The sequence below is a fragment of the Vigna unguiculata genome, chromosome 4 (genome assembly GCF_004118075.2).
Source record: "Vigna unguiculata cultivar IT97K-499-35 chromosome 4, ASM411807v1, whole genome shotgun sequence".
NCBI classification, from domain to species: Eukaryota; Viridiplantae; Streptophyta; class Magnoliopsida; order Fabales; family Fabaceae; genus Vigna; species Vigna unguiculata.
In genome coordinates, this window is record NC_040282.1 from 31,707,979 (window position 1) to 31,733,706 (window position 25,728).

Sequence of the window (25,728 nt, forward strand, 5' to 3'; positions counted from 1 at the left end):
TGCATGAGAAATCTCAGTCAGTAAATGCCTTGGAAGTTTATATAAATGAAGTGGAAAGGCAATTAGACAGAAAGGTGAAAATCGTAAGGTCTGATAGAGGTGGTGAGTATTATGGAAGATATGATGAAAGTGGACAACACCTTGGTCCGTTCGCTAAGTTCCTTGAGAAACGTGGTATTTGTGCTCAATACACAATGCCAGGCACACCACAACAAAATGGTGTATCAGAAAGGCGTAATCGAACCTTAATGGATATGGTTAGGAGTATGTTAAGTAATTCATGTTTACCCGTATCATTGTGGATGTATGCTTTAAAGACTGCCATGTATTTGTTGAACAGGGTTCCTAGTAAAGCTGTTCAAAAGACTCCTTTTGAGTTATGGACGAATAGGAAACCCAGTTTGAGACACCTGCATGTTTGGGGTTGTCAGGCAGAAGTAAGGATATACAATCCGCAAGAAAAGAAACTGGATGAAAGAACAATCAGTGGATTTTTCATTGGTTATCCAGAAAAATCAAAGGGGTACATGTTTTACTGTCCTACCCATAGTACTAGAATCGTTGAAACTGGAAATGCTCGGTTCATTGAAAATGGCGAAAGTATTAAAAAATAGTATTAAGAAGATCTCACAGAGATAGAAAGTCTGCTATTTCGAATGATTATGTGGTTTATCTACAAGAGTCAGAAAATGACTTAAGTATTGATAATGATCCAATTTCTTTTTCAGAAGCCATTAATGGTGATAATTCTGATAAGTGGTTAGATGCCATGAAAGATGAGCTTAAATCAATGACACATAATGACGTATGGGACCTTGTGGAATTGCCAGAAGGATGCAAGAGAGTTGGGTGTAAATGGGTCTTTAAGACTAAGCGTGACTCTCAAGGCAATATTGAACGTTACAAGGCCCGTCTTGTTGCCAAAGGTTTTACTCAGAAAGATGGCATTGACTGTAAGGAAACATTTTCGCCTGTTTCTAAGAAAGATTCTTTTAGAATTATCATGGCATTAGTAGCTCATTATGATCTTGAGTTGCATCAAATGGATGTTAAAACTGCTTTTCTGAATGGGGATTTAGAAGAGGATGTCTATATGGACCAACCGGTGAGGTTCGCTGAAGAAGGAAAGGAGCACATGGTGTGTAAACTTAAGAGATCGATATATGGACTTAAACAAGCTTCTCGGCAATGGTATCTTAAGTTCAATGATACTATTGTGTCCTTTGGATTTAAGGAAAACACCGTTGATCGGTGTATATATCTGAAGGTCAGTGGGAGTAAGTTTATATTTCTGATTCTGTATGTTGATGATATCTTGCTTGCGACTAATGATCTTGGTCTATTAAGTGAGACTAAGAGGTTTCTTTCTAATAACTTTGAAATGAAAGATATGGGTGAGGCATACTATGTGATAGGAATAGAAATATTCCGTGACAGATCACAAGGATTGTTAGGTTTGTCTCAGAATGCATATATTAATAAAGTTTTAGAGAGATTCAGAATGGATAAATGTTCAGCATCTCCTGTTCCAATACAGAAAGGAGACAAGTTTAGTCTCATGCAATGTCCAAAGAATGATTTGGAACGGAAACAGATGGAAAATATCCCTTATGCATCTGTTGTTGGGAGTTTGATGTATGCTCAAACCTGTACGAGGCCAGATATTAGCTTTGCAGTTGGTATGCTTGGTAGATACCAAAGTAATCCAGGTCTGGAGCATTGGAAAGCTGCAAAGAAAGTTTTAAGATACCTACAAGGAACAAAGAATCACATGCTTACTTATAGAAAAACTGATCACCTTGAGGTGATAGGTTATACAGATTCAGATTTTGCCGGCTGTGTGGATACAAGAAAGTCTACATTTGGTTATGTGTATCTTTTAGCCGGAGGAGCGATTTCATGGAAAAGTGCGAAGCAGTCTGTCATTGCTGCATCCACCATGGAAGCTGAATTTGTGGCATGCTTTGAGGCCACAGTTCAGGCTAATTGGTTGTGGAACTTTATTTCAGGACTTGGAGTAGTCGACAGTATTTCCAAGCCGCTGAAAATTTATTGTGATAATTCCGCAGCAGTCTTCTTTTCTAAAAACGACAAGTATTCTAAAGGTGCTAAACATATGGAGTTGAAATACTTTGCCGTTAAAGAAGAAGTTCAGAAACGTAAAGTGTCAATAGAACATATTAGCACAGATCTTATGATTGCTGACCCTTTAACAAAAGGGTTACCGCCCAAATTGTATGCTGGTCATGTAAAGAATATGGGCATTATGTCTACTAGTGAATGTTAAATGTTGAATGTTAATGTTTTGAATGTTTATGTGACACTTTGAGCTCCCTAATGTATAAATTTCTGAAATCTGTGTTTTCTTCTTTATGTTTATGCATGCAAATTATGATGAAGAAAACAAATTATATTATGTTATTGCTTTGTAAAATGACATTATGTTTGAACCCATTATTGACTTCTCGTTTTTAAGATCATATTAAGGAGAAAGGGATGATATAGTAGTACATGGAAGGGATCATGTCGATCAAATGATGTGTGACCGCCATGACTCTTATTATGTCTGTATCTTTAATTATGAATAATGATGGAACCAATTTATGCAAGGTCTTTTATTGCGCATTATGTTTATGTATTAAATCACATAATGTTATGATATCATATGAGTCAAGTGGGAGAATGTTAGAATTAATTGACGAATTAATTCTATTAGTGACTCATTTGAAATATTATGATGGGCCCAATTGTGATTTAATAAAATAGAAAGACTTATTGGTTATTATTATGGGAAGTGATAATAAAATAAAGATAAAGATAAAATAAAAACCAACTTGATGGACGTTGGTTTATAAAAGGAATTGGGGTTCTGTCTCTGGCCATAAGGTTCTTTTCACTGTAACCCATCAAGTAGTGTGAGAAGAGAAAGAAAGGCAAAGAGATAGATTGGAAAAAGGTGGTTGAAGAGCACACAAGATTATAAATTTGAAGAACGCATATTCACAGGATCTCTCATGGATCAAGGTTAGTGCTCTATTATGTTTTATCGAGTGAGAATCATAAATCTTAAAGATCCTTAATTAAGTTTTACATAATGTCTTTGTTGGATTTAAAACTTTAGGAGCTCTTTTTTCTTTCATATGAAGTATCTGTAACCAAGATGATGATATTGGTGATAGAATTTGTAACATATGAATAACAATAATGCAGACATAGTTTTGAATATTGGTAGAAGCAACATTAAACAATATCATATATAAAGAAGAGATCTTTATTTATTGGCATGATGATCCGAACAACAAGAACATAGTCAACATTAACTTCTAGTTAGTATAGTTGATATGAATTGATAGTTGTGTAGAGAGATTGATATTGATAAAAGATTTCACAGAAGTATTATAATACCCTAATGATTTTTCATTGGCAGCAACATGTGCTAGGACCTTTTCTTGTTGAAAAGTTAGTCTAAGCACAGAGACAAAAACCTTGTAACCCTATCACCAAAGGTAGACCCGCAAGAGTCATTTTTTACGAATACACATGAAACCAAAGAGGCATGTGTACCCACCAGAGGGCATTGGAATTTATGAAGAAATGTGGATAGTTGTTAGGTAGAAAAAAACCAAATCCCAACTAAGGAATAACAGGGATGCATTAAAGTATTCATTCATTGTCAACGAGTAGGAAGAATAATATTTCTTTTTTTCTTTATGGAAGTAACCTTCTGCAACTGATAGTATTGTCCACATAAATAAATAAAATTTAAAATAGTAAAGGTTGATTTTGATTTATAAGAAAAGAAGAAGAAAACCCCAATGAATGTGTTTTAATGAACTTAGATATGATAAAAATGGTTCAGTATACGTGAAAAGAGTGGGACTTTGTTTTTCTAAACCTGTTAGCTTCTCCTTTGGGTTTGGTATTCAATTCTTATATTTTTATTTTCTGTGTCTTATAAAGTTTATGCAATACTAATAGAGAAAATTAAGAAGGGAAAGAGTGTTTTAATGCCTTTCTTAGCCATGACCATGATATTATACATATATAGGAATGGTGGAGATATGAAATCAAAAAATAGGACAAGTTATAATTAATAGGTACTATAGTATGGAATCCTCTTGTCGTAGTCTATTTATTTTGGTTTATGAGAGATTTTAATTTTTTATGGTAATAATTTAAAACTTAACTTTTTTTATGGTACTAGTGTTGGTATAATAGTTATTAGTTTTTTGTTAAACAAATTTTATATTGGTGGATGAAACATGATATGCTATCATTTAAATATTTCTTTATTTTAATTGATTGCATTTTTATTCCTTTTTAATTTACAATTGTGGACTTTTATTACACAAATCTCAGTGTCTTCAAAGTTGAGGTACGATGAATATTATCTTATAGTTTGTTATTGAAAATGGTGTTAGTTTGACGTGTATATGCAGGCATATGAATTTTCCTTAGTCCTCCTTTTTAGAAAAATAAATTATTAGATTAGGAATTTTCATTTTTATTATTATGTTGTATCTTAGCATCCCTATATAGCTAATATTAGTAACTAACATGATAGATCAAGAAAATATGGACCGAAAATGGATGTTTGCTAGTCGATTATCAAAAGAATATGAGGATGGGGTGAAAGAGTTTCAAAGATTTGCAGTTAAGCATACAAAAAATCCTAATAGAATCATTTGTCCTTGCTTGAAGTGTTGTCATTCAAGGGTAGTCAACGCAGATGAGTTGGGAGAGCATTTAGTATGCAACAAAATTGATAAAAGTTATTTATGTTGGACCAAACATGGTGAAAATAGAAAAAATGATATAGATTATGATTTCCATGATAGTATAAGTGATGCACCAAAAGAGACTTAGACAACAAATGGGTTAGACCAAGTTGAGGAGATTGCAAATGTTATCAAAGAGGATATGCGAGATTGTCCTCAAATGTTTGATAGGTTGACAACGGATGCAAAGACACCATTGTATAATGGTTGTACTAGTTTCACAAGACTATCAGCTGTGTTGAAATTATTCAATTTGAAAGCAGGAAATGGATGGTCTGATAAGAGCTTTACTGAATTATCATCACTTTTAAAAGATATGCTACCACAAGATAATGTGCTTCCTAGTCGAATGTATGAGGCTAAAAAAATGTTAAGCTCTATTGGAATGAGCTATGAGAAGATTCATGCTTGTCCAAATGATTGCATTCTTTTTCAAAATGAATATGCATCATTAGATAAATGTCATAAATGTAGGGCATTGCGCTATAAGAAAAATTCAGCACCGATCAAAGTGGTATGGTATTTTCCTATATAATACCATGATTTAGGCGCATGTACCGTAATGCACAAGATGCAAAGAACTTAAGATGGAATTCAGAGGAAAGGATATGTGATGGAAAACTTTGACACCTTGTGGATTCTCCTCAATGGCCAAAAGTTGACCATGATTACCCTAATTTTGGGAAAGAACCAAGAAACCTACGTCTTGCTTTTCCAAATTTTATAACTTAATTTGACATGCTTTTCCAAATTCATATATAACTTGACTTGCATTCATTGTAGTGTAATTTACAAACCGGGTCATATGAGTGCAATTACTATGTAATGCAATGAATGTCAACCGTTGTACGTGATCGTATCACAAGTGGTTGGGAAATGTTAATAATTTCACTATATCAAATACTTATCTGCAATTTTGTCTTAGTTTGTATACCGATTTAAATTATTATCTTGTGTGCACATATTCAATACCAGTACATCAAACCTCATCAAGTCCATCAAATATTTAAGGATAACTTGTGCAAAGTACATTATACAAATGTACAATAGTACTTAGTATATCTATTTATGGTAGCATATGAGCTTGTAATATGAATAGTATTTTTCCATATTTTCTGTTTGAATAGCATTTGGCTCCTGTTTTGGGTTGAAAATTTGCAGGTTTAATGTGTTGCATATGAAAGAAACAAAACTTGTATTTTTAAAAAATGACACATTTATGCCTCGGTTGTAACCAAAATCGAGGCAGAAGGTTATTTCGAGTTTTTTTAATAGCTAATATGCTTGGGTTTGGATATAACTGAGGCAGTATATCTCACTTCCTTCCTCGATTGGACCAGCCTCAAGGCAAAAAATACATTTCTTTTTCTTTTTTTTTTTAATTTCTGATGTCCATTAGGCCTCAGTTATGGAGGGAACCGAGGTAGTAACCCTCAAATATGTTTTGGTTCATAATCGAGGCATAAACGACTGTCTTTTTACCTCGCTTGTATATGTCTCGGGTGGGAACCCGAAGCCAAAAGGCCAAAATAACCGCGACCATTTTCTTTCCCTGCACTGGTGGGGGGAAACAAATATATCTAGCCCCTTATATTGCTTTGTAAGTGTGGTTTGTTGACTTTTAATTATAATCCATCATTTTAAGGTATAACAATGAAATTATTTTCAATTCAGGCGTCATTCACAACTACTTGTAGTTTCCCTGAAAGAACATTGTTGTGTGGTTTGGCTCCTTGAACAAGTCTCTCCCAACCATCTTAAACAAGTAATAAATTGGTAAGAACCTCAATGTTATGAAATTTCTTTGTTGTAAAAGCATATCCTAAAACATTCCCTTTTTCATAGTTCAATTGTTAGACATAACATGCTGTTAGGGAAATTTACTACTAAGGCAAAAAAACTGGCATGGTTCTCCCTCCAAGTTTGTTATTTTGGTCCATATATAATTATTTAATTCCTTTTCTTCCTGAATTATTTATAACTGTGTTGACATATTGTAGTGTAATAAACAAATCGACTCATATGAGTGTGGTTACTATGTAATGTAATGGATGACAATCGTTATTCGTACTCATATTACAACTAGTTGAAAAATGGTAATAATTTTATTGAATCAAATACTTTACAATTTTTGTCTTTTTATATACTAATTGAAATTATTATATTTTGTCAGAGATTTAAGACAACTACATCAATTCCCAACAAGTCCATACAATATAAGGATAGTTCTTGCAAAATATATAATAGAAATTTACAAATATTATATAGCACATTTACTTATAAATTATTTAAAGTAGATTCTAGCTTATTCTGATTACAGTATATATGTGTTGGTTTTGGATGTATATTTTTTTCGTCCTGGTTTGATATGTACGCATTAACAATAACAAAAAGAAAATATTTTAAAAAAACGTCTACATCTGACTTTGTTTATTACCAAAGTCGAAGCATAAATGAATATTAGACTTAGATTTTGATAATAATCAAAGTCTAATCTTTTTTAATTTTAAAAATTATTTTATTTTAAAAGTATTAAACTTCGATTATTTTGAGAACTAGGGGTCTAATATCCCTTTAAAATTAATTAATTTTTATAATCGTATTAGACTTCAGTTATTAAAAAAACAAAAGTTTTGTACCTCTTTTTTACCATTATTTAATTATTGTTTCATGTTTCGGTTTCTTCTGGAACAGAAACCTAATATTGAAGTTTAAGTTTTGATTTACAACCAAAGACAAAATATCACCCTTTTTCATTCCACCTGAATATGTTTCGATTGTTTAAGTGAAGGACAATGTCTAAAATAGTTGGTCCCAAATATCTTATATGCAGTAAGATCTAGAAAACTATGTAATGAAGATTTAACGTATTCAAAAGAATAATATAATTATAATACGAATATTAACAAGTAAATGAAAGTATTTCTGCATCATATAAAAATATTTTATCACATTTAAACATAAATAAATGCACAATCTAGAAAAAGTCTACCAAATAAAATAATAAACCCTAATACAAATAAGTAGGATCAAATAATCATCAAATAAAAGAAATAAACAATGCAAGACAGAAAATTAGGGATATGGATACTAATTTTAACATAAAAATTATAAATTCGGAAGAGTACTAAATCATAAAAGTAGTTTATCAAAACCTAAATATAAAACAAACTTTGAGTACTATAATAAAGGAGGTCATCATCTGCTAACAATTTCTAAGAAAAAAACTTTAATCGTCTGTCGGTAATTTTCATATAATCCCTCACAAATGAATCATGTAATCTTTCATACTTTAAGCAATCACATTTTAATTGTCGTAAATTCTTTGATCTTTTACCCATCACCGAGAAGAATAGGAATAAATATACATGCCTAACTTGCCATATTCAAAACAGACCCCTTCTGTTTCTCCGGCTATATATAATTAGCGAAAAAAACAAATCTATTCTGGGATGCTTCCAAATCGAAAAAGATAGGAACTAAATACAGAAAAAAAAAAAAAAAGCAACCTGAAATGGTGACATTGCGGAGGTATACGAGTTTTTATTTTTTTTATCCATAATCATTAGTTGTTAGTTTTTATAATAGAAATAGTTAAAGGGAAATGATTTTTTGACTACTAAATTTTATTGTCAAAATTCAGTAGTCAAAATATCATTATCCATAGTTAAATCCATAATCTCTCTCATCCTTATTTCTGAATTTTATCAAACTTATTTTATTTCTTCAAATTGTTAGCAGAACTACCTTTCCCACTTTCCTTACATACTTAATATTAATTATTTTGTGGAGTGTAACACCAACTAAATATACTCAAAATTTGTAAAATTTAAGTATTTAATAAAAATAGCGTTGCTCTAACATACACTTATGAAATGAAAATTAAAATAAATAAGTTTTAATGTCCATAAACCAACTTCATTTCTTTGTTCTTGTTGAAGAAATATTCAACTATGCAAGTAATTTAAAAAATGACTACAAAAATATTTACTCTAAAAAAATTATTAATTAACAATCAATTTTAAAAATAAAAAATAATTAATCATTATAATTAATTTAGAATTTAGAATTTAACTTTCTCTATAATATTTTGAGGGTAAGAAACTATGATATACTAAATCCTAAGTACAGTGTTATGATATTTCTTACGAAGACTTTTTTTATTAGCAAATTGTGTCTTTCTTACACAAGGATTAAAATAATACCATGTCTCCATTTTGTATGTCCTTTCTTCTCTTTCCAATAATTGGCATGGTAATTAATATAACATATAGGCATAAAATAGAATTAACAGGGTTTAACATTAGGATTAAACACTTGTGTATCCACTTTGTGTTTCCTTTCATGGCCTTTTAGTAATTTTTTTTCACTTCAATTAATATAACACAGCATGAAATAATTAACACTATTATTATAACACATTTAATCTTTCTCACCAAGCTCGTTAATGAAAGGTTGACCGTCCTCTGTGCTGTTTGCAACTTTCCCTTTCCTCCAACCAAAGCAAACCCATCGTTTTCTCTTTTATCTTCAATTAAGGAGAATTTAAAGGTAACAGCTTGAAAATTTTGGAAATTAAATATATTTAAGATGAAGGAAAGAGAGTATGAGGTATCAGGAATTCGTGTTATGTTTTCTGAGATTGATTTCTGCTACCAAAACATTTGATTTACAGTTTTAGTGAAGGATTAAAAATATTAAAAACAGATGATTGGAATACGCACCAAGAAGACGTAGAGAAATTAGGAAAAATATATGATAAAGGTTGTTTTATTTTTGTATTATGCTTATGTGTTATATTAATTGATGTGGCTAAAAATTATTAGAAGTTTGTTTCTATTCAACTCGATGTTGACAAGGTAATTGATGTAAAACATGATCTAACTCAACCTAGACATATAGAACACTTATAAACTCGACTTACTGGAATATTAATTATATATATATATATATATTAACATTCCATATAATTATATTTCAGAAAAAAAGTATTATTGTAGGGTGTATGTGAGATGAGTTTAGACGAATTTATTTTATTCTGACTCAATCTAGAAGTTTGATATAGTCCTTTATGTGAACAGAATCTAATCAGACTAAGACTAGATAATAGGTGACACTAGTTGAACATGTCTTACTTTATGAGTTTGTGACTCTTAGAGTTGGAGGAAAGCCCCAGCAAGATTTTGTGGTGCAGGGTGACAAGCATATATCTATCTAAAAAAGCTGAAAATGAAGGTACTTTCAAACTAAAGATTCATGTTCCCCTTTACAGAATCTAAGGGAATCACTGCATGTATTGGACATTACTAGAGTTTCATATATTCATACAAATGAGACACTCCAAATAAGTTGTTGTCACTCTGTTGCTTTGGTCTAACTCATGCAACAATCTATTCTCTCTGTTTCAACCATGAGACTATATCTAGAAACATAAAGTGGCACAGATGGATGAAATCTTTATTTCCAGGTCAGTAATGGACGAGAAGTTTTAGTATGATTCAGTATGTTACCGTCGGAATCATAGATTATAACACCAGAGAAATCAGGGAGCTGACACTTCCCTCCCATGAGTATGTTCTTCTGCCAAAGTGAACCCTCTTCTTGTTCTTGTTGCACAACCACTTCATTGTTGAATTCTATGACAGGTTCTTCTCCAAAGGCATAGCAAGAGGCCCACTTTCTCCATTTGCGAGAATGAGAAGCACACATAAGCAATGCAATGGCACACACCATAAGGGTCATCACACCGAAGCCAATATGTGAAATTCTTGGTAGAGAGTGGATCATTACAAGTGGCCTAGCCATGGCAAAGTCAAATAACAAAGTGTGATATATTTCTCATATGTGAGTAACTACATCTATATATAAGGTCTTGTGCTTTGATTTTCAATTCTGAACTAGAAAGTGTAGTTGGTTCTTTTTGAGTTCGTTAGCATTTGGTTTTTGAGGGTTTGGTATTTACTGAACTCAGGAAAGAGGCAGAGTGTAGCAGTTGAGATCTCGTGCCAAGAGTGGGTTCACTAGCTCTTCAATGCACAAAAAGCATTCACTCCAAATGAAACTGGGGGTATCGGTATGATTATTTTGACGTTGACCAAAATTTTTATCCATATTTTTATATTTATTATTTTATCTTTTACCCTTTTTTTCTCTTCATTAATATAAAATTAACTTTTTTTTTATGATCAAAATATCTTTAAAAATAAGTTATCAACTGATGCAAGGGTGATAAAAAAAAGGCATTTTTCTATGATTTTTATATAAAATTTATCTTTCGTTTACTTTTGAGAAGCAATTTCTTTTGGTAATTTTTCATTGATAATAAGTTAACTACTTTGATTTTATTTTTTTTTAGAATTATTTTACTATGACAACGAGTGTTTTTACCATCCCTCAAGCATGTCTTTATAATAATAATAATAATAATAATAATAATAATAATAATAATCAAATTAATAGTAAATTATTATTATTATTATTATTCTGGTTTTCAGTGCATCAAAAAATATTTATTGTTAAATAATTTTTTTTTGTTTCTTTATTTAATTTAAAAAAATATTGAGATATATAGTGTTGTTTTTATCCTAAATAGTTATTGTTAGGAAGTTCAAGCGTAGATGTAAGTCTCACATTCAATATAGGTGAGAAAGTTTGAACAACAAATTTTTACTTCAACCTAATATTTTATTAATATATCTCCACGATTTAAGATCTTATGTTATGCAAAATATTATTAATTCAAAAGTAGTAGAGTAACTCCAAGAACCTAATTAACATCTTAAATGTTGGACGATCTAAGGTTCAAAATTTTGTACAAATATAAACTTTTTTCTGGTCAATTTTGGAGGAACAAATCTGCATATATGACCCTTTCAAAATTAACTTGTGAGCTCCGTTAATTCAAAACGAACGTAATAATTGTAAATACAGAAACTTTGTTAATCCATATCCACCCATCCTTGACGAAATCCTAGACTAACAACATAGTGCAAAGAACTAGATAATGAAGAAAGAGGTTGTGTGTTACTTAATGGAAAAATTGACATGGGATCTTCAAATTCTATATCCTCTTTATTATTTCCTTCCTCGTACACACCAATTAGGCTCCAACTTAGATTTCCTCTACCAATGCTATTTGTTGTGATTCCATTTCTAGTATTTCTTCGCATAGGGAAGTCCAACTCAAACGCAATCTCAGCTCTGTTCCACTCTTGCTCTGAAAACACCCTCTCCACTTTCCCTTCTAGATCACACCAAAGTATTTTTTCATACCCTCTAAACATGAAATTGCACATACCACTGAATTGCAAAGTATCATTAATGTATACTCTGAAATTAAAAGTCATTATCATGACTCTTTTCATCGCAGGAAAAAATAATGAACAACATAGCGCTATCTTAGGAAATTTCTTTCGAAACGAGAAATGCATCACTGATACCCTGCATCTGCGATACCAGTCTTCTTCCCTCCTGAGCTTTGAGAATAACAAATTGAAATCAGAATGCATAAGAGGATTAGGACTGCATACCTGGATGCCATTATTGGGATTCATGTATGGATAATACACATCAAGATATAGGTTAGAACCACCAATAAGCATTGCCATTGGAGACACGTCTGAGCTCAACTCTTTTTCAAAAAAATTATATGTTTCATGCCCATAACCAATTACCACTCTAACTTTCGGCATCATGCATATACTACCTGGTAACTGATGAAGCCTTTCGCATCCCTTCAAGGACAATAGTTCCAGCCCAACAAAATTTCCAATTGAAAATGGCAATTTCTCTATGTCTGTGTCGTCTAAATATATTGTCTTTATTTTCTCCATCTTTCCCAATACTTCTGGGAAACTCTCAAGATTATAGCACATCGCAAGATCCAAAGTTTCAAGAGATGTCAACATGATGCGGGGTGCAAGAGTTTTCAGCTTGGTGCACCCTTTAGCACTCAACAACCGAAGCTTATCAAGAAACCCAATTGATTCATCAATGTTAACTAAATTACAGCATCTATCGAGACGCAGAGTTGTTAAGAGTGATGCCTCTCGTAGGCTCGGTAGATTAGTTAAGAACTTGCAATCTTCAAGGTTTATTATAGACAATGATTCCAACATCTGCAACATAAAAAGCGAATGGGTCAATTAAGGTAGAAACTCATGTTGAGAACAAAAGCTTTGGAAGATATACATGCCTTTTGTGGTTCGAACATCAGAAGGCTACTTTCAGGCATAAGGATTATCTCAAAACGTTTTGGATTGAAATCAGAAGGTAAAGATGGCGAAGGATAGCAACTCCAGTCTAGCACTCTCAAGCTATTTGGTAGATGCTCGGGGCTTGTAGAAAAGGTTGCATCTTCAACTATCAAAATCCTCAAGTTCTTCATTTTCTTTAAGGCTTTTCCATTCCATTGCACTTGTATGTTGTTGTACCCTTCAAGCTTTATGAATTCTATTTTATCAGATCCCTTTCATGCCAAAGAACAGTTCATCCACAAAAACATAAACTGTAATAAGCTATGCCATCCTGGATAAATATATAAATATAATCTACCATGTATTCAACAAAATCGGTAAATTCTTAAGGGGGTAAAGGAAAAAAAATTGTAGAGATATTTATAACATGAACATACCGTATTTCCTTCCAAAACGTGAACAATGTCCTGGTTAAACCATAATCTACTACGTCTGCCTGGCTCAAGTGTTGATTCCTGCCTTACAATCTCTCTACCTGTGTCTCGAATTAGGTCATGCATTCTCACAAAATCAGAAGAATTAATCTTTATGAGAGATCTGTCAGCTAACACTCTCAAACCATCTTCTGCATAAAAACCATGAGCTTTTAGCATTGGTGTGACATTGCCCAGTTCACAGTTATTGAAGAAACATGCAATGTCTAGGAAAATTCCCTTCTCATTTTCTTCCAAACCATCGTAGCTTACTTTTAGTATTTCATGAATCTTTCGATGAGGAATACTTTCATATTTATCTAATGCAGAATGGCACTCATCTAAACTTTTTCCGAATAAGTGGGATCCTATAACTTCCAGAGCCAAAGGAAGACCGCACGCATAAGAAACGGCACGGTTGGAAATACTCATGTATGGTGGACCAACTTTATCACTTCTGAAGGCATGCCAGTTAAACAATTCCAGAGCTTTTTCAACATGTAATGGTTTAACCTCATATAAGTTTACCACCCCATGAGCATCTAGCAAGTGCTTGTCTCTTGTGGTGATGATGATTATACTTCCAGAGCCAAACCAATCATATCCCCCTGCAAGTGCCTTTAACTGCTCTAATTTGTCGACATTATCAAGAACTAGAAGGACCTTCTTCTGTTGAAGTCTCCTTTTTATTAACGGTATTCCTCTATTGACATCTCCCACTTTAATATCTTTTTCCTTGAGTATTTCAGAAAGTACTAATTCTTGAAGTTGGACAATACCGTGTTTATTAATCGCCTTTTCTCTTATGTCAGGTAGAAAACACGAACCTTGAAAACCCCAAAAAATATTGTTATACACGGCACGAGCAATGGTGGTTTTCCCTATACCCCCGATACCATAAATTCCTATCATGTTGATTTCAGATCCATCTTCAAGGAGAGATTTCACTCCTTCCAGTGCATACTCCAGCCCAATTGGGTTATCGGCAACATATAAAGGGATGTAATTTATCTTTCTAGAGATTGCTTGAACAATCTTTCTTATGAACTCATATTCTGGTTGAGACCTATCCATTATAAGAAAACGTGTGAACTAAAACTGAAGCATCATATTTATGTTTAGTTCATCCATTTCACAACTAATCACATAAAATTTTGCATCCATTTCTCAAATTTTATTGATCAAGATATATACGTTTATTTCACTTTCCGTCCCTATTATAGTATTAATACGAAAATTATCAGCAAAAAGAGAGATTATGACATATATATGCGTGTAATAAAAGGATAGTATGAAATACCCATGTTGGTAATGCCAGCCTGATAGATTAGCTGCTTCATGTAAGGCCTTCCTCCATTTTTGTACCTTCTCGTTGTCAGCGTCGTTGTGGAACCTAGTTTCGAGTTTTGACAATGCTTCTGCATAAGTTCCCGTCTGATGTCGAACTTCTGACGGATCCACGTCATAAAATATTGGATATATTGATGGACCTTCTTCCTTGGCGCATTCAAGGATCCTTACAAGTTCATTTAAGCAATAGGTTGAAGATGCATAGCTTTTGGAGAAGACAATGATGGAAATCCTTGAATTTTGAATTGCGTGGAAAAGAACAGGTGTAATTTCTTCCCCTATTCTAAGACCTTCCTGGTCGATGAAAGTATGAATCCCCGCTTCGCACAAGGAATGGTAGAGATTATGAGTAAACTGAAAACGAGTGTCTTCTCCTCTAAAACTTAGAAAGACGTCATAAATCCATGTATGGGTGGAGGAAGACAAGGATAATGAGATTCTCCGTGCCATGTTTAAGAACTTCAAAGATACTACGAAGGATGAGAAAGTAGTAAAACAACTTATATTTGCAGCATAACGAGGTTGTGATCAGTAAGGAGCAATAAGTAGTTGTGTTATATTTGAGATGAGATCTGGTGGGTGAATTCAGTGTTTTGCAATGGCAGAGGTGGTGGAAAAAATTGTTTACTATATTACGGAAAAGTCATGTATAATGGATAGGGACAGGGATTCATTGACTTTGACTAATTCATGGCAACTTTTCTCTTATTACACACAATATTTAAAATTGCACCAGTATAAAAGAAATTTGTGCCACTGTGTATATATAATAGTGAGACAATTTCAAAGGGTTATTAAATGTTTAATGCACATCCAAAATTTTCACCTATATGTGTGTGTGATAAAAAATTATGATAATGACTTTTTAAAAAGGTATAAACGTCATTGCTTTTATTAAATTATGAAATATTTATGTGATACAAGAAAGGGAAAAAGAATAAATTAATAAACTAAAATGAGTGTTTCTTTGTCAAATTGATGTAATGGATTCGAAGGACCGGAAGCTATTCTAAAATTTTCAACTGATATAGCAAGTGGCATGTTGAGCTATTTCTATAGAAAACTTGTTATATTAATATTGGTTTTGTTAGTCTTTCAATATCAGTTTTAGTTTTAGAATCAACTTACGTCGTAATTGAAGTATAGATTTCAATATCATCGGTTGTGAGATTTTTATATTTTAGAACAACAATAACAAATAAAATAAAAAGAGACGATAAGATTGTCCCAACTTATATACAAAAATAAAAGGAAGAGAGAAAAAAAAATAACATACACTTCCAACAAAAAGATCCAAGAATTAACATCTTCATAAACACATTCTCAAAGATAATAAAAAATAAAACTCACACAAAAATATTGCCAACATATATTTCCCTAAACAAATACAAAACCTAAATTCTGACAATCCTAACAAAAGTATGAACATAATTAAATAAGATAACAAGAAAATAAAAATAAAGGTGTTGTTTTAACATATCTTCCTCACATCAAATATTCTTCCACTTCCATCAAGAGCCTGCACCGGAGGAACAAATGCATAAAGCAAAAAAAAGTGTTATTTTGTGACAATCTTTGAGTATTTGTGAAAACTCGAGTCAAGTGATGATATATATTTTATATTCAGTTTTATAAAACTCCATAGTGATTGCATTGTGGTTTTAGTTTTGTTTTTAGTTTATTTCTATTTTTACCGATTAATTTCGTTCTTTGTCATATTTATTTTAATTTTATATTTTTATCTCATCTTATATTTACGTACTGGTTTTTATTATAACTTTTTGTAAATATCATTTTTGTCTTATTTTAGTAATATTGAATTATGAACTTCAAAATGAACATATAATTGGCTAGATTTGGACTCCTATACTATTTTTTATGATTTTTAGGAAATGAAGCATATTTGTTCAAAATTTGTAAAAAAACCCTATTTCATAGCTTTTTCCTTGTATTCGTTTTTATTGTATTTGGGCTGAAGGGCTTAATTAGAGTAGATACTAGGCCCATGGTAGCTTCAGATTTCAAAAGGCTATATAAGACATCTAATGTACTGAAAACCATACACATAATTTATTTGCAAAATTTTTAGTGCTTTAGTTTTTCCACTAACAAAAAAATGACTTTGTCTATTACTTTCAACTTTTTACATCAGGGGAATGTTAAATATTGTATTAGGTGACATTAAATTGAGGTCGGAGTAGCTAAAAGTCAATGTGTCTTAACGTGGGTTACATCGAATGACTGATGTGTTAGGGTTTACTCTTAGTTCTGTTTTAGAGATAGCAAATAAACCTGTTCCCGTAGGTTTTGTCCGAATCCGTTTCCGTTTTGACGAAAAATCCCCGCATTGCCTGGGTATGAGTATGGATATGGGAAATTCCCGACTTTTTCAATTGGATATGGGGATGAGTATGAGGATGTACATATCCCCGCCATAATATCCGTTCCCGCCATATCTTCATCCCCATTTAGATTATTAAAATATTCATAATTAATTAAGTAACCATATATATATATATATATATATATATATATATATATATATATATATATACTTTATATTTTTTATTTCTCTTAATTATTTAGTTTGTCATGAAACTCATTTGCATCTCCAATATATTTTCATCTTATCATAACTTCTTATATGTAATTATGTTAAAATGATGTATGTTAATTAAATTTTTTTATGCCTAACATTTGAATATTTATATTATTTTTTAATATTTTTATTTATTATATATTTTTCTTTTACATGAGAATTTTTATATTTTCAATTTAAGCTAATATAAAAAAAATTCTTTACTTATTATTAATAATTTTTGTTTAATTTGAAGAACTCTTTTGTTTCGTTAAAATAATTTTCGTTACTTTTGAACCATTGAGTATATATGTTGATATTTGAAAAGTTTTCTTAGATCTCTAAGGTATTTTTCATCTTATCATACACCCTTAATTATACACTTGATTTACTTTGTGCGATTTTTTTCAACAGTCTCTCAAATTATTTCTAAGACACACATTTGTTAATTTTATAATATTTTTATTTATTGTTTATTTCATTATGTAGAATAATATTTTGATATATTCTATCTACTTATTTTTTATTTTCTAACTCATTATTAATCATACTATAATTTTTTCACTTTAATTGTATAAATAACTTTATTTACTACAATATAAAAATTTAATGTAATTTCTATGAATTTTTTTTGTCACTATGCAACATGTATTAAAGTTCAAAAGATACAGAATTGATGTCAAAATTTTATTATTATGTTTATTATTTCTTCTTTGTGTCATTTTGATCCAGTGATGTATTATAACTTTAATTAGTGTATAAAAAAGAGATTCATTATAATTTAAAAAATTGAAGTAAAAAACATTTAAAATATATTTTAATTTGAATATTTGTTTTCCTTTTATATATTTTTTAAATATTTTTTAATTTTAGCAAGTAAGTTTCACTAATGTTTGTAGTTTGCAGATTTAATAAATGTTTTGGTTCTCATGAAATTTTATTTAATATTCTAATCTAAAATGTAAACAATTATAATTAATTTCAAAGTATTTGATATGAAAGAAACAATCATCCTTCTAATATTAAATATTTGATAATATTATGTTTTTTTTGTTGTAATTTTTTTTATAAAATTTAATATTGAAGTAATTAGAACGCGTGTACGGGTATGGGTACGAGATTATACCTGTTACCCGGTGGGGATGGGGATGAGACAAAAGTTTGATACTAATTAAATTTGGGTATGAAGATGAGAATGAATTTTGTTTTGCGAGGATAGGTATGGGATAGCGAAACCCATCGTCGCCCCGCCCCGTTGCCGTCCCTAGTTCTATTATCGTATATATCCTTGTAGTGCAAACTCTTCTTCATTCAATCACATACATTTTTTCTCGTGCATTCCTCTTCTATTCTCTCTCTGAAACCCTCACATCGTATCAAGAGCTTAATTTTTTTATTTTACCATGTATTCCGCTGGTCTTTATGTTTCCACATGTTTTCATCTTCTCTTACACCACATCATTTCACATCTCCCATAAGCCTTAAGATCGATGATGAAAACTTCTTGATTTGGAAACATCAAGTTTTGGCGACTTCGATGGTTTACAACTTATGAAGTTTCTCGAAGTAATGGAGACGTCCAAGGTCTTTAAGAGAGAAGGTCTGACTAAGAGTGTTGATAAGATTGTTAATAGCCCCAGATGAAGAACCTATGATAAGTATGTCATCAACAGATCAACTTATCGTTGCCTGGCTTTTGGCCTCGATGTCCACCACTATGCTCATAAAAATGGTGGGCTTGAACACGTCTTATCAAATATGGGAGAAGCTCAATGTTTACTATGCTAGTCAGTCCATGCTCGCGTCAAGAAACTAAAGACTTAGTTAAAGAGAGCCATGAAAAACAGGTGTATATCTGTATATTTTCTTGATGTCAAAAAGATCATGGATGCTCTTGCCGCCATAGGATCACCGATCACAGAAGATGATCACATTGAATATATTATAGATGACCTACCCGAAGAATATGATAGTTTCATGACAATCATTCTTTCACGTCACGAACCTTATACCCTAGATGAATTGAAGCTTTGCTTCTCGCTCAAGAAGAGCGTTTCGAGAAGCATCAAAATACTGATACTCTACCTCAAGCAAATGTTACCACATCTACTTGGACGACTTCTTTCCGAGGTAGAGCGTTCGAACGCGGTAAGAACTTTTTCTTCAAGTGGCGGCCGCTCTTTTTCATGAAGACAGCACCATCATCAACCATGTGGCACCCACAACAGTCATCTACTCAATCCTCCAACAGAGTTCAATGTCAACTATGTTCAAAGTATGGGCATCTTGTCGTAGACTGTTGCCACAGGTTCAACCACGATTTTTAACCACAAATTCAAATGAATAATTCCCAGGTTCCCTCCTCTAATCTTGACGTTTATGAACAAATGTCTAATATCTCATCGTTATTCGATCCTCTCTGGTACCCCACAGTGGGGCCTCTCACCATGTCACAAATGATTCTACTAATTACAACACAAAAACTTCATATGTTGGTTCTAAATAGATCAAATTAGGCAACAGTGCAAGTCTGCCGATAACTCATATTGGCTCTACTACACTTTCGTCTTCCTTACGTTCTCCATGCTTTCTTTTGTTCTTATTGTTACTAAGAATCTACTTAGAGTTTCTCAATTTGCCAGGGATAACAATGTCTTCTTTGAATTCTTTGCTGATTTTTGTTTTGTCAAAAATCAGGACACCAAGGATTCTACTCAAAGAAATTCTTAAAGATGGAATTTACATTTTTCCTACACTACAACGTGCCTTCAAGACCTCTCCTACAGTTCATCAATCTACTGCCTCTGTGAACTCTGATCTTGTTCCCATTTGGCATGCACATATGGGTTATGCATCTATTAAAACCATTAAACAGATTCTCAATGATTGCAATATTTCTGCTAATTCTTTTTTCTGTGATTCTTGTGCGGTCCCAAAAATTCATCAATTACCTTTTGATATGTCTCAAACCAAATGCAGTCATCCTTTAGAATTGGTGTATATGGATATTTGAGGGCCTTCTCATGTTTGCTCTGTAAATGGTGATAAATATTACATCTCCTTTGTTGATGCTTTTTCTAAATGCACTTGGATCTATATTTTGCATGCTAAATCTCAAGCCCTTGACATTTTTCATAAGTTCAGATTACTTGCTGAAAATAAATTGGGTCACCAGATTAAAACTATACAAAGTAATAATGCTCGAGAGTTTATGCATTTTGATAACTTTCTTGCATCTGTTGGGATTAGTCATTGTTATATTTGTGCATATGCACATCAACAAAATGGGAATGTGGAAAGGAAGCACCGTCATATTGTAGAAATTGGTTTGAGTGTTCTTGCTGACGCTGCTTTACCTCTAAAATACTGGAACTATGCTTTTCAAACTATTGTTTTCATCATTAAACTCCTCATAGCGTTTTATACAAACATGAATCAAATTATAACATGTTCCGTGTGTTTGGCTGCACCTGATATCCTTTGCTTAGACCATACAATAAAAACAAATTTGATTTCAAGTCATATGCCTATCTATTTTTGGGATATTCTACCAATAAGAAAGGGTTCCTCTGTCTTCACCCTAATGGAAAATTATATTTTTCTCGGGATGTTTTGTTTAATGATTCCATACAAACATTCTTCAAAAATTTTTGAGTCATCTTTGTCATCCACAACTTTGATGCCACCTTCCACCTATCCCTCTCTTTTACTGCTTCCCACACCCTATTCCCATACACAAAATGCTTATCATCAAAACACATATTCCCATACACAAAATGCTCATCATCAAAACACATATGCTATGTCTCATGCTTCGCAACCTACAAATCATGAAAATTCTCACATTACTGATACCTCAACACCACCAAACAATATTGAGTCACATATAAATACTGTTGTTCCTCCTACGGATACCTCAACACCACCAAACATTACTGACTCTCCTATAAATACTATTGTTCCTCCTGTAGTTTCTTCCACAGATAACATTGCTACTCACAAACCATCCCATGAAGACACGTTCAAATTCTGGAATATCTAAGCCCAAAGTTTGGACTCTTACTACTTCTTATTTTGTTCCTCACAGACCTAGTGAGGCTCTTGCAGACCCTGACTAGAAGCAAGCGATGCAACTTGAATACGTTGCCTTGGTCAAAAAACAAACATGGAGCTTAGTTGACCCACCTTCTAGAGTGCACATTATCAGCTGCAAGTGGATATTCAAAAACAAATATAATCCTAACGGGTCATTACAACGTAGAAAGGCTCGACTTGTAGCTCGTGAATTCGACCAAATAGAAGGAATTGATTACTTCGAAACATTCAGTCCAGTGGTAAAACATGTAACCATTCATGTCATTCTATCTCTTGTAGTAACAAATGCTTGGCCCGGTCATCAACTAGACGTAAACAACGCATTTCTCAAATGGGGATCTTAAAGAAGTTGTCTTCATGAATCAACCTGCAGGTTTCTCAACTAATTCACATCAGGTCTGTCGACTCAACAAAGCCATATATGGCCTAAAACAGGCTCCAAGAGCCTGGTATAAAAAGCTAAGTACTGCCTTGCTACACCTTGGTTTAAAATCCACCACTTATGATGCTTCTCTTTTCACTCGGGCTATTAACAATCTTATCAACACTCTTAGTCAAACCTTCTCTCTTAAAGACCTTGGACGTCTCGATTACTTCTTTGGAATTGAAGCACACTAGCAATCAAATGGTTCTTTAGATCTTAGTCAAACCAAATACATTTAACAAATTTTTCACAAAGCCAACATGATCGATGCAAATCCTCAACCTTCACCCATGGTTTCATCACCTAAACTCACTACAGATGGAACTTCTGGCTTCGATGATCCGACTCTATACAGGCAGATTGTAGGTGCGCTTCAATACTTAACCTTCACTCGACTGAAGCTTACGTATGTTGTTAATAAAATCTCTCAATACATGTATAGTCCTCAACTTCATCATTGGAAAGCAGTGAAACGGATCCTTCGTTACATATCTGACGCTCGCTCATATGGTTTGTGATTCACAACCTCCAAAGATCTATCCATTCGTGCCTTTGCAGATGCAGATTGGGGATCAAACATCGATGATCGAAAGTCTACCACAAGTTTTTGCATATACTTAGGTTTAAATATGGTAAGCTGGTCGTCGAAAAAACAACATGTTGTTTCCCGCAGTAGCACAAAGGCCGAGTCATGAAGCATTGTCGTTGTTACCATGGACATTTCTTAGCTTTGTAATCTTCTTCAAGAAATAGCTCGTCGTTTGTCAACTCCTACCATCTATTCTGACAACGGTGTTGTTCTTCTCACTGCAAATCCTATTATGCACTCTAAAACCAAACACTTCGCCCTAGATATTCATTACGTACGGGATCTTGTCTCCAAACACCAACTTTTGGTTCAACATATCCCTGCTCAGTTGCAAATCGCTGATGTTTTTATGAAGCCCAGACACGGACACGCACATGGACACGGGAAAGCGTCTAAATCGAAAAAATGTAAGACACGGACACACACACATATTATATATATATATATATATATATATATATATATAACAATTACAATTCATAGTCTAAAAAATTGAAAATTAATATTTATATAAAAAATAATCCACCAATTATACTTCATGATCTAATAGAAATCAAGATAAACAATTATAAAAGAAACAAAGTCTACCAAAAGAAAAACAAAAAAAAAACGTAAGTAAATCATGATGTTTAACTCTCATTTGTTCATTTTCATTGAAAAATGCTTCTTCTAATTCTTGTTCATCAAGAGATAGACTAGCAATCTGAAGAATTTTGCTGTCTTCCAATGAAAAGTCATCTCCTCCAATATCCCACAATTTAGTTTCCTCTTCTCTATACTTTGAGGAGTTTCTTGAGAGAAGACGGAGATTACTATGGATAAATACTAAATCTTCTGCCCTTTTGGGAGTCATCTTATTTCTTTTCAAAGAATGTATAAAAGAGTAGGTACTCCAATTCCTTTCACAACAAGAAGAAGAAGAAGGTTGTCCAAGTAGCTTAAGAGCTATCTTTTGAAGTATTGGTGCTTGAGATCCATGAATAATCCACCATGATTTTGCATCCATTTTAGTTCTATCCCTTATAGCGTCGGGATCTGCAAAATCTTCTCTTTCATTTGAAAAGTTTGCAAACTCTAAATTTGCTTGTCTCCTTACATCCACATCATCAAAGTACTTCATAAAACATTTTTTCCTTTCATGAGTAAGTTCTGCATCTTCATGTGGGGCAACTCTTTGTGAATCTTCATTTAACCATTCATCACTATAATATCTACAGTATTAAAGAACATAAGCATAAATTAACATAATATTATATATTATAGATAAGACATATACAAAAAAATATATAATAATAAAATAATTTAATAGTATAATTACCTTGGATTTAAAGAATGAGCAAGACAATGAAGAGATGTGCTACTCTTAGTCCAACGATCAATTAATACTGAGTTTACTGCCTCAAAAAAAGATGAATGTTCAACTTGTGCCTTTCCTTCATGTTGGTATATAATCTTCCTCACATCTTCAATCATTGAATCCCACATCTCATACACTAAATGAAGAGTAGCCATATCTGTATCTGTTTTTCTGATAACATCATAAATAGGGGCAGGAAAAGCAAGTATGTAGTCAACCTTCATCCACCAATTATCATTCAATAAAGTTTCTTTGACTGTTCGTGCATTATCAACGTTATCCTCTTTGTAATCAGACCATTCATTACTAATTACCATCTGTTGGAGTCCTCTTTTCAAGGTTCTAAATCTTTTAAGCATGATGATGGTTGAAGCAAATCTCGTTGGAGCAACAGAAAGAAACTTCAATGAATTGAAGTTATTAAACATTGATAATCTCATAGAGTGCCCCATAATGAAGTTTTTAATAAATGTAGCATCATCAGCAATCTGTGAGATCCAATAAAATTCTTCATAAAGATCACTATTTCTTTTTGTATTTTTTGCTGCACAAATATTTTTCAATGCAAGATTCAAGGTGTGCACTACACAAGGAGTCCAATATATTGAAGAAAATTCTGATTCTATGATCATACCTGCTGCCTTACATATTGCTGCATTGTCTGTGATAATTTGTACCACGTTTTGTGGTCCAACTTCCATAATTACATCTCTCATGTGTTTGGCAATAAAATCCTTGTCTTTTGTCTCACTAGATCCATCTATTGCTTTCAAAAACATTGGTCCACTCTCATTGATAGCCATAAAATTGATAAGAGGTCTTCTTTGAGGGTCGCTCCATCCATCGCTAACAATTGTCACACCTTTTGGCTTCCATGAATTCTTTATAGGTTGCAGAAGATTTTCTACATGAGCTCTTTCTTTATTAAGCAGTGGACCTCTCAATTTATTATATGATGGTGGTACATATCCACTAAGGTTAGAAGTATTGGCAGCGTAAGAAAAGGCACTCCTATAATAAGGACTTCTTGCGAGATGAAATGGTAATCCTGAAGAATAAAACATCCTTGCAATTTCACAATCAAGAGCATCTCTAGCTTGAATGTTGAAAGAAGCTTCTAGAGGACCCTTGAGTTTTTGGTGAACACCACCACTGCTTGTCTGCTTTCTTTCCTCAGATACAGGTCGTAGAGAGACCTTTTTCTTCTTTGAATTTTCAATTTTCAAAGTTGCTTCATTATCCAATCTTTTAAGCTCAGCAAGTTTTGTCGGATTCACTTTTGGACAAACTCTAACCCCTTCTCCCTTAATTTTTAAGAGATGAGCTCTCACTCGAGTGTAAGATCCATTAAATTCAAAATCACACAAAGTACAGTTGACCATATAATTTCCACCACCAGGAGTTTTTCTTATCTTTGTAAAATATCTCCAAAGGGGTTTTGTTTCATCTTCTTGTTCAATAGCTTGATTAGGTCTACTCATCTTAATTTCCTATAATAAAATAAATTGAAAATACAAAATTTACTTAATATTTAAAATTTAAAAATAAAACCAAAGTATATAATTTAAATAATTTTTATACATAATATATTTATAAAATTAAATTCAAAATATAAAACTTATAATTTTATGTTTATAATTTAAATTATAAAATAAATTAAAATTATGTAATGCATATGTATTGAAATTTGAAATTAAAAACTAATAAAGTATCATGTATAATCTAATAATAATATAAAATATAATTATCTATAAAATATAATTATTTATAAAATAATATATTTTTAAAGTAATGTTAAATTATTAAATTATTTTATATTGTTAAAAGAACAAGGAACATAGTACTCTGACATGTATAAGTTATAGCAAATATGATGGATGCATAGAATG

At 32.3% G+C, this 25,728-nt stretch overlaps 3 protein-coding genes across 4 annotated transcripts; all 3 read right to left on the reverse strand.

Annotated features, from left to right (window-relative positions):
• Positions 1-10,014: 10,014 nt before the first annotated feature.
• Positions 10,015-10,605, reverse strand: LOC114182047. The gene has a single exon (XM_028068789.1). It carries the CDS (start codon positions 10,581-10,583, stop codon positions 10,236-10,238), a length of 348 nt encoding a protein of 115 aa, XP_027924590.1. The 5' UTR covers positions 10,584-10,605; the 3' UTR covers positions 10,015-10,235.
• A 1,035-nt stretch (positions 10,606-11,640) lies between these two features.
• On the reverse strand, positions 11,641-15,385 carry LOC114182044 (TMV resistance protein N-like). 2 transcript variants are annotated; one of them, XM_028068788.1, is made up of 4 exons: positions 14,747-15,385; positions 13,411-14,512; positions 12,973-13,218; positions 11,641-12,895 (listed from the first exon to the last, which is right to left on the reverse strand). In XM_028068788.1, exons 1-4 carry the CDS (start codon positions 15,244-15,246, stop codon positions 11,717-11,719), a joined length of 3,027 nt encoding a protein of 1,008 aa, XP_027924589.1. In that variant the 5' UTR covers positions 15,247-15,385; the 3' UTR covers positions 11,641-11,716. The 2 variants fall into 2 exon arrangements, with proteins under 2 accessions (XP_027924589.1, XP_027924588.1); XM_028068787.1 differs by having other exon boundaries at positions 12,973-13,245.
• Positions 15,386-20,169: 4,784 nt separating this feature from the next.
• On the reverse strand, positions 20,170-25,320 carry LOC114180749. The gene is made up of 4 exons (XM_028067044.1): positions 23,801-25,320; positions 23,117-23,693; positions 20,326-20,406; positions 20,170-20,229 (listed from the first exon to the last, which is right to left on the reverse strand). Exons 1-4 carry the CDS (start codon positions 25,318-25,320, stop codon positions 20,170-20,172), a joined length of 2,238 nt encoding a protein of 745 aa, XP_027922845.1.
• Between the last annotated feature and the right edge of the window lie 408 nt (positions 25,321-25,728).

Coding starts and splice junctions, on each gene's coding strand:
- LOC114182047 (XM_028068789.1), bottom strand. CDS start 10,583: ATGGCTAGGCCACTTGTAATGATCCACTCTCTACCAAGAATTTCACAT.
- LOC114182044 (XM_028068787.1), bottom strand. CDS start 15,246: ATGGCACGGAGAATCTCATTATCCTTGTCTTCCTCCACCCATACATGG. Junction 14,513..14,746: donor GGCTGGCATTACCAACATGG/GTATTTCATACT, acceptor TATAATGGATAG/GTCTCAACCAGAATATGAGT. Junction 12,896..12,972: donor TGATGTTCGAACCACAAAAG/GCATGTATATCT, acceptor TTTATGTTGCAG/ATGTTGGAATCATTGTCTAT.
- LOC114180749 (XM_028067044.1), bottom strand. CDS start 25,320: ATGAGTAGACCTAATCAAGCTATTGAACAAGAAGATGAAACAAAACCC. Junction 20,407..23,116: donor ATGAAAATGAACAAATGAGA/GTTAAACATCAT, acceptor CACCATTTACAG/AGCAAACATGAGAAGGCCCT. Junction 20,230..20,325: donor GGTTTGAGACATATCAAAAG/GTAATTGATGAA, acceptor TGGTTTTAATAG/ATGCATAACCCATATGTGCA.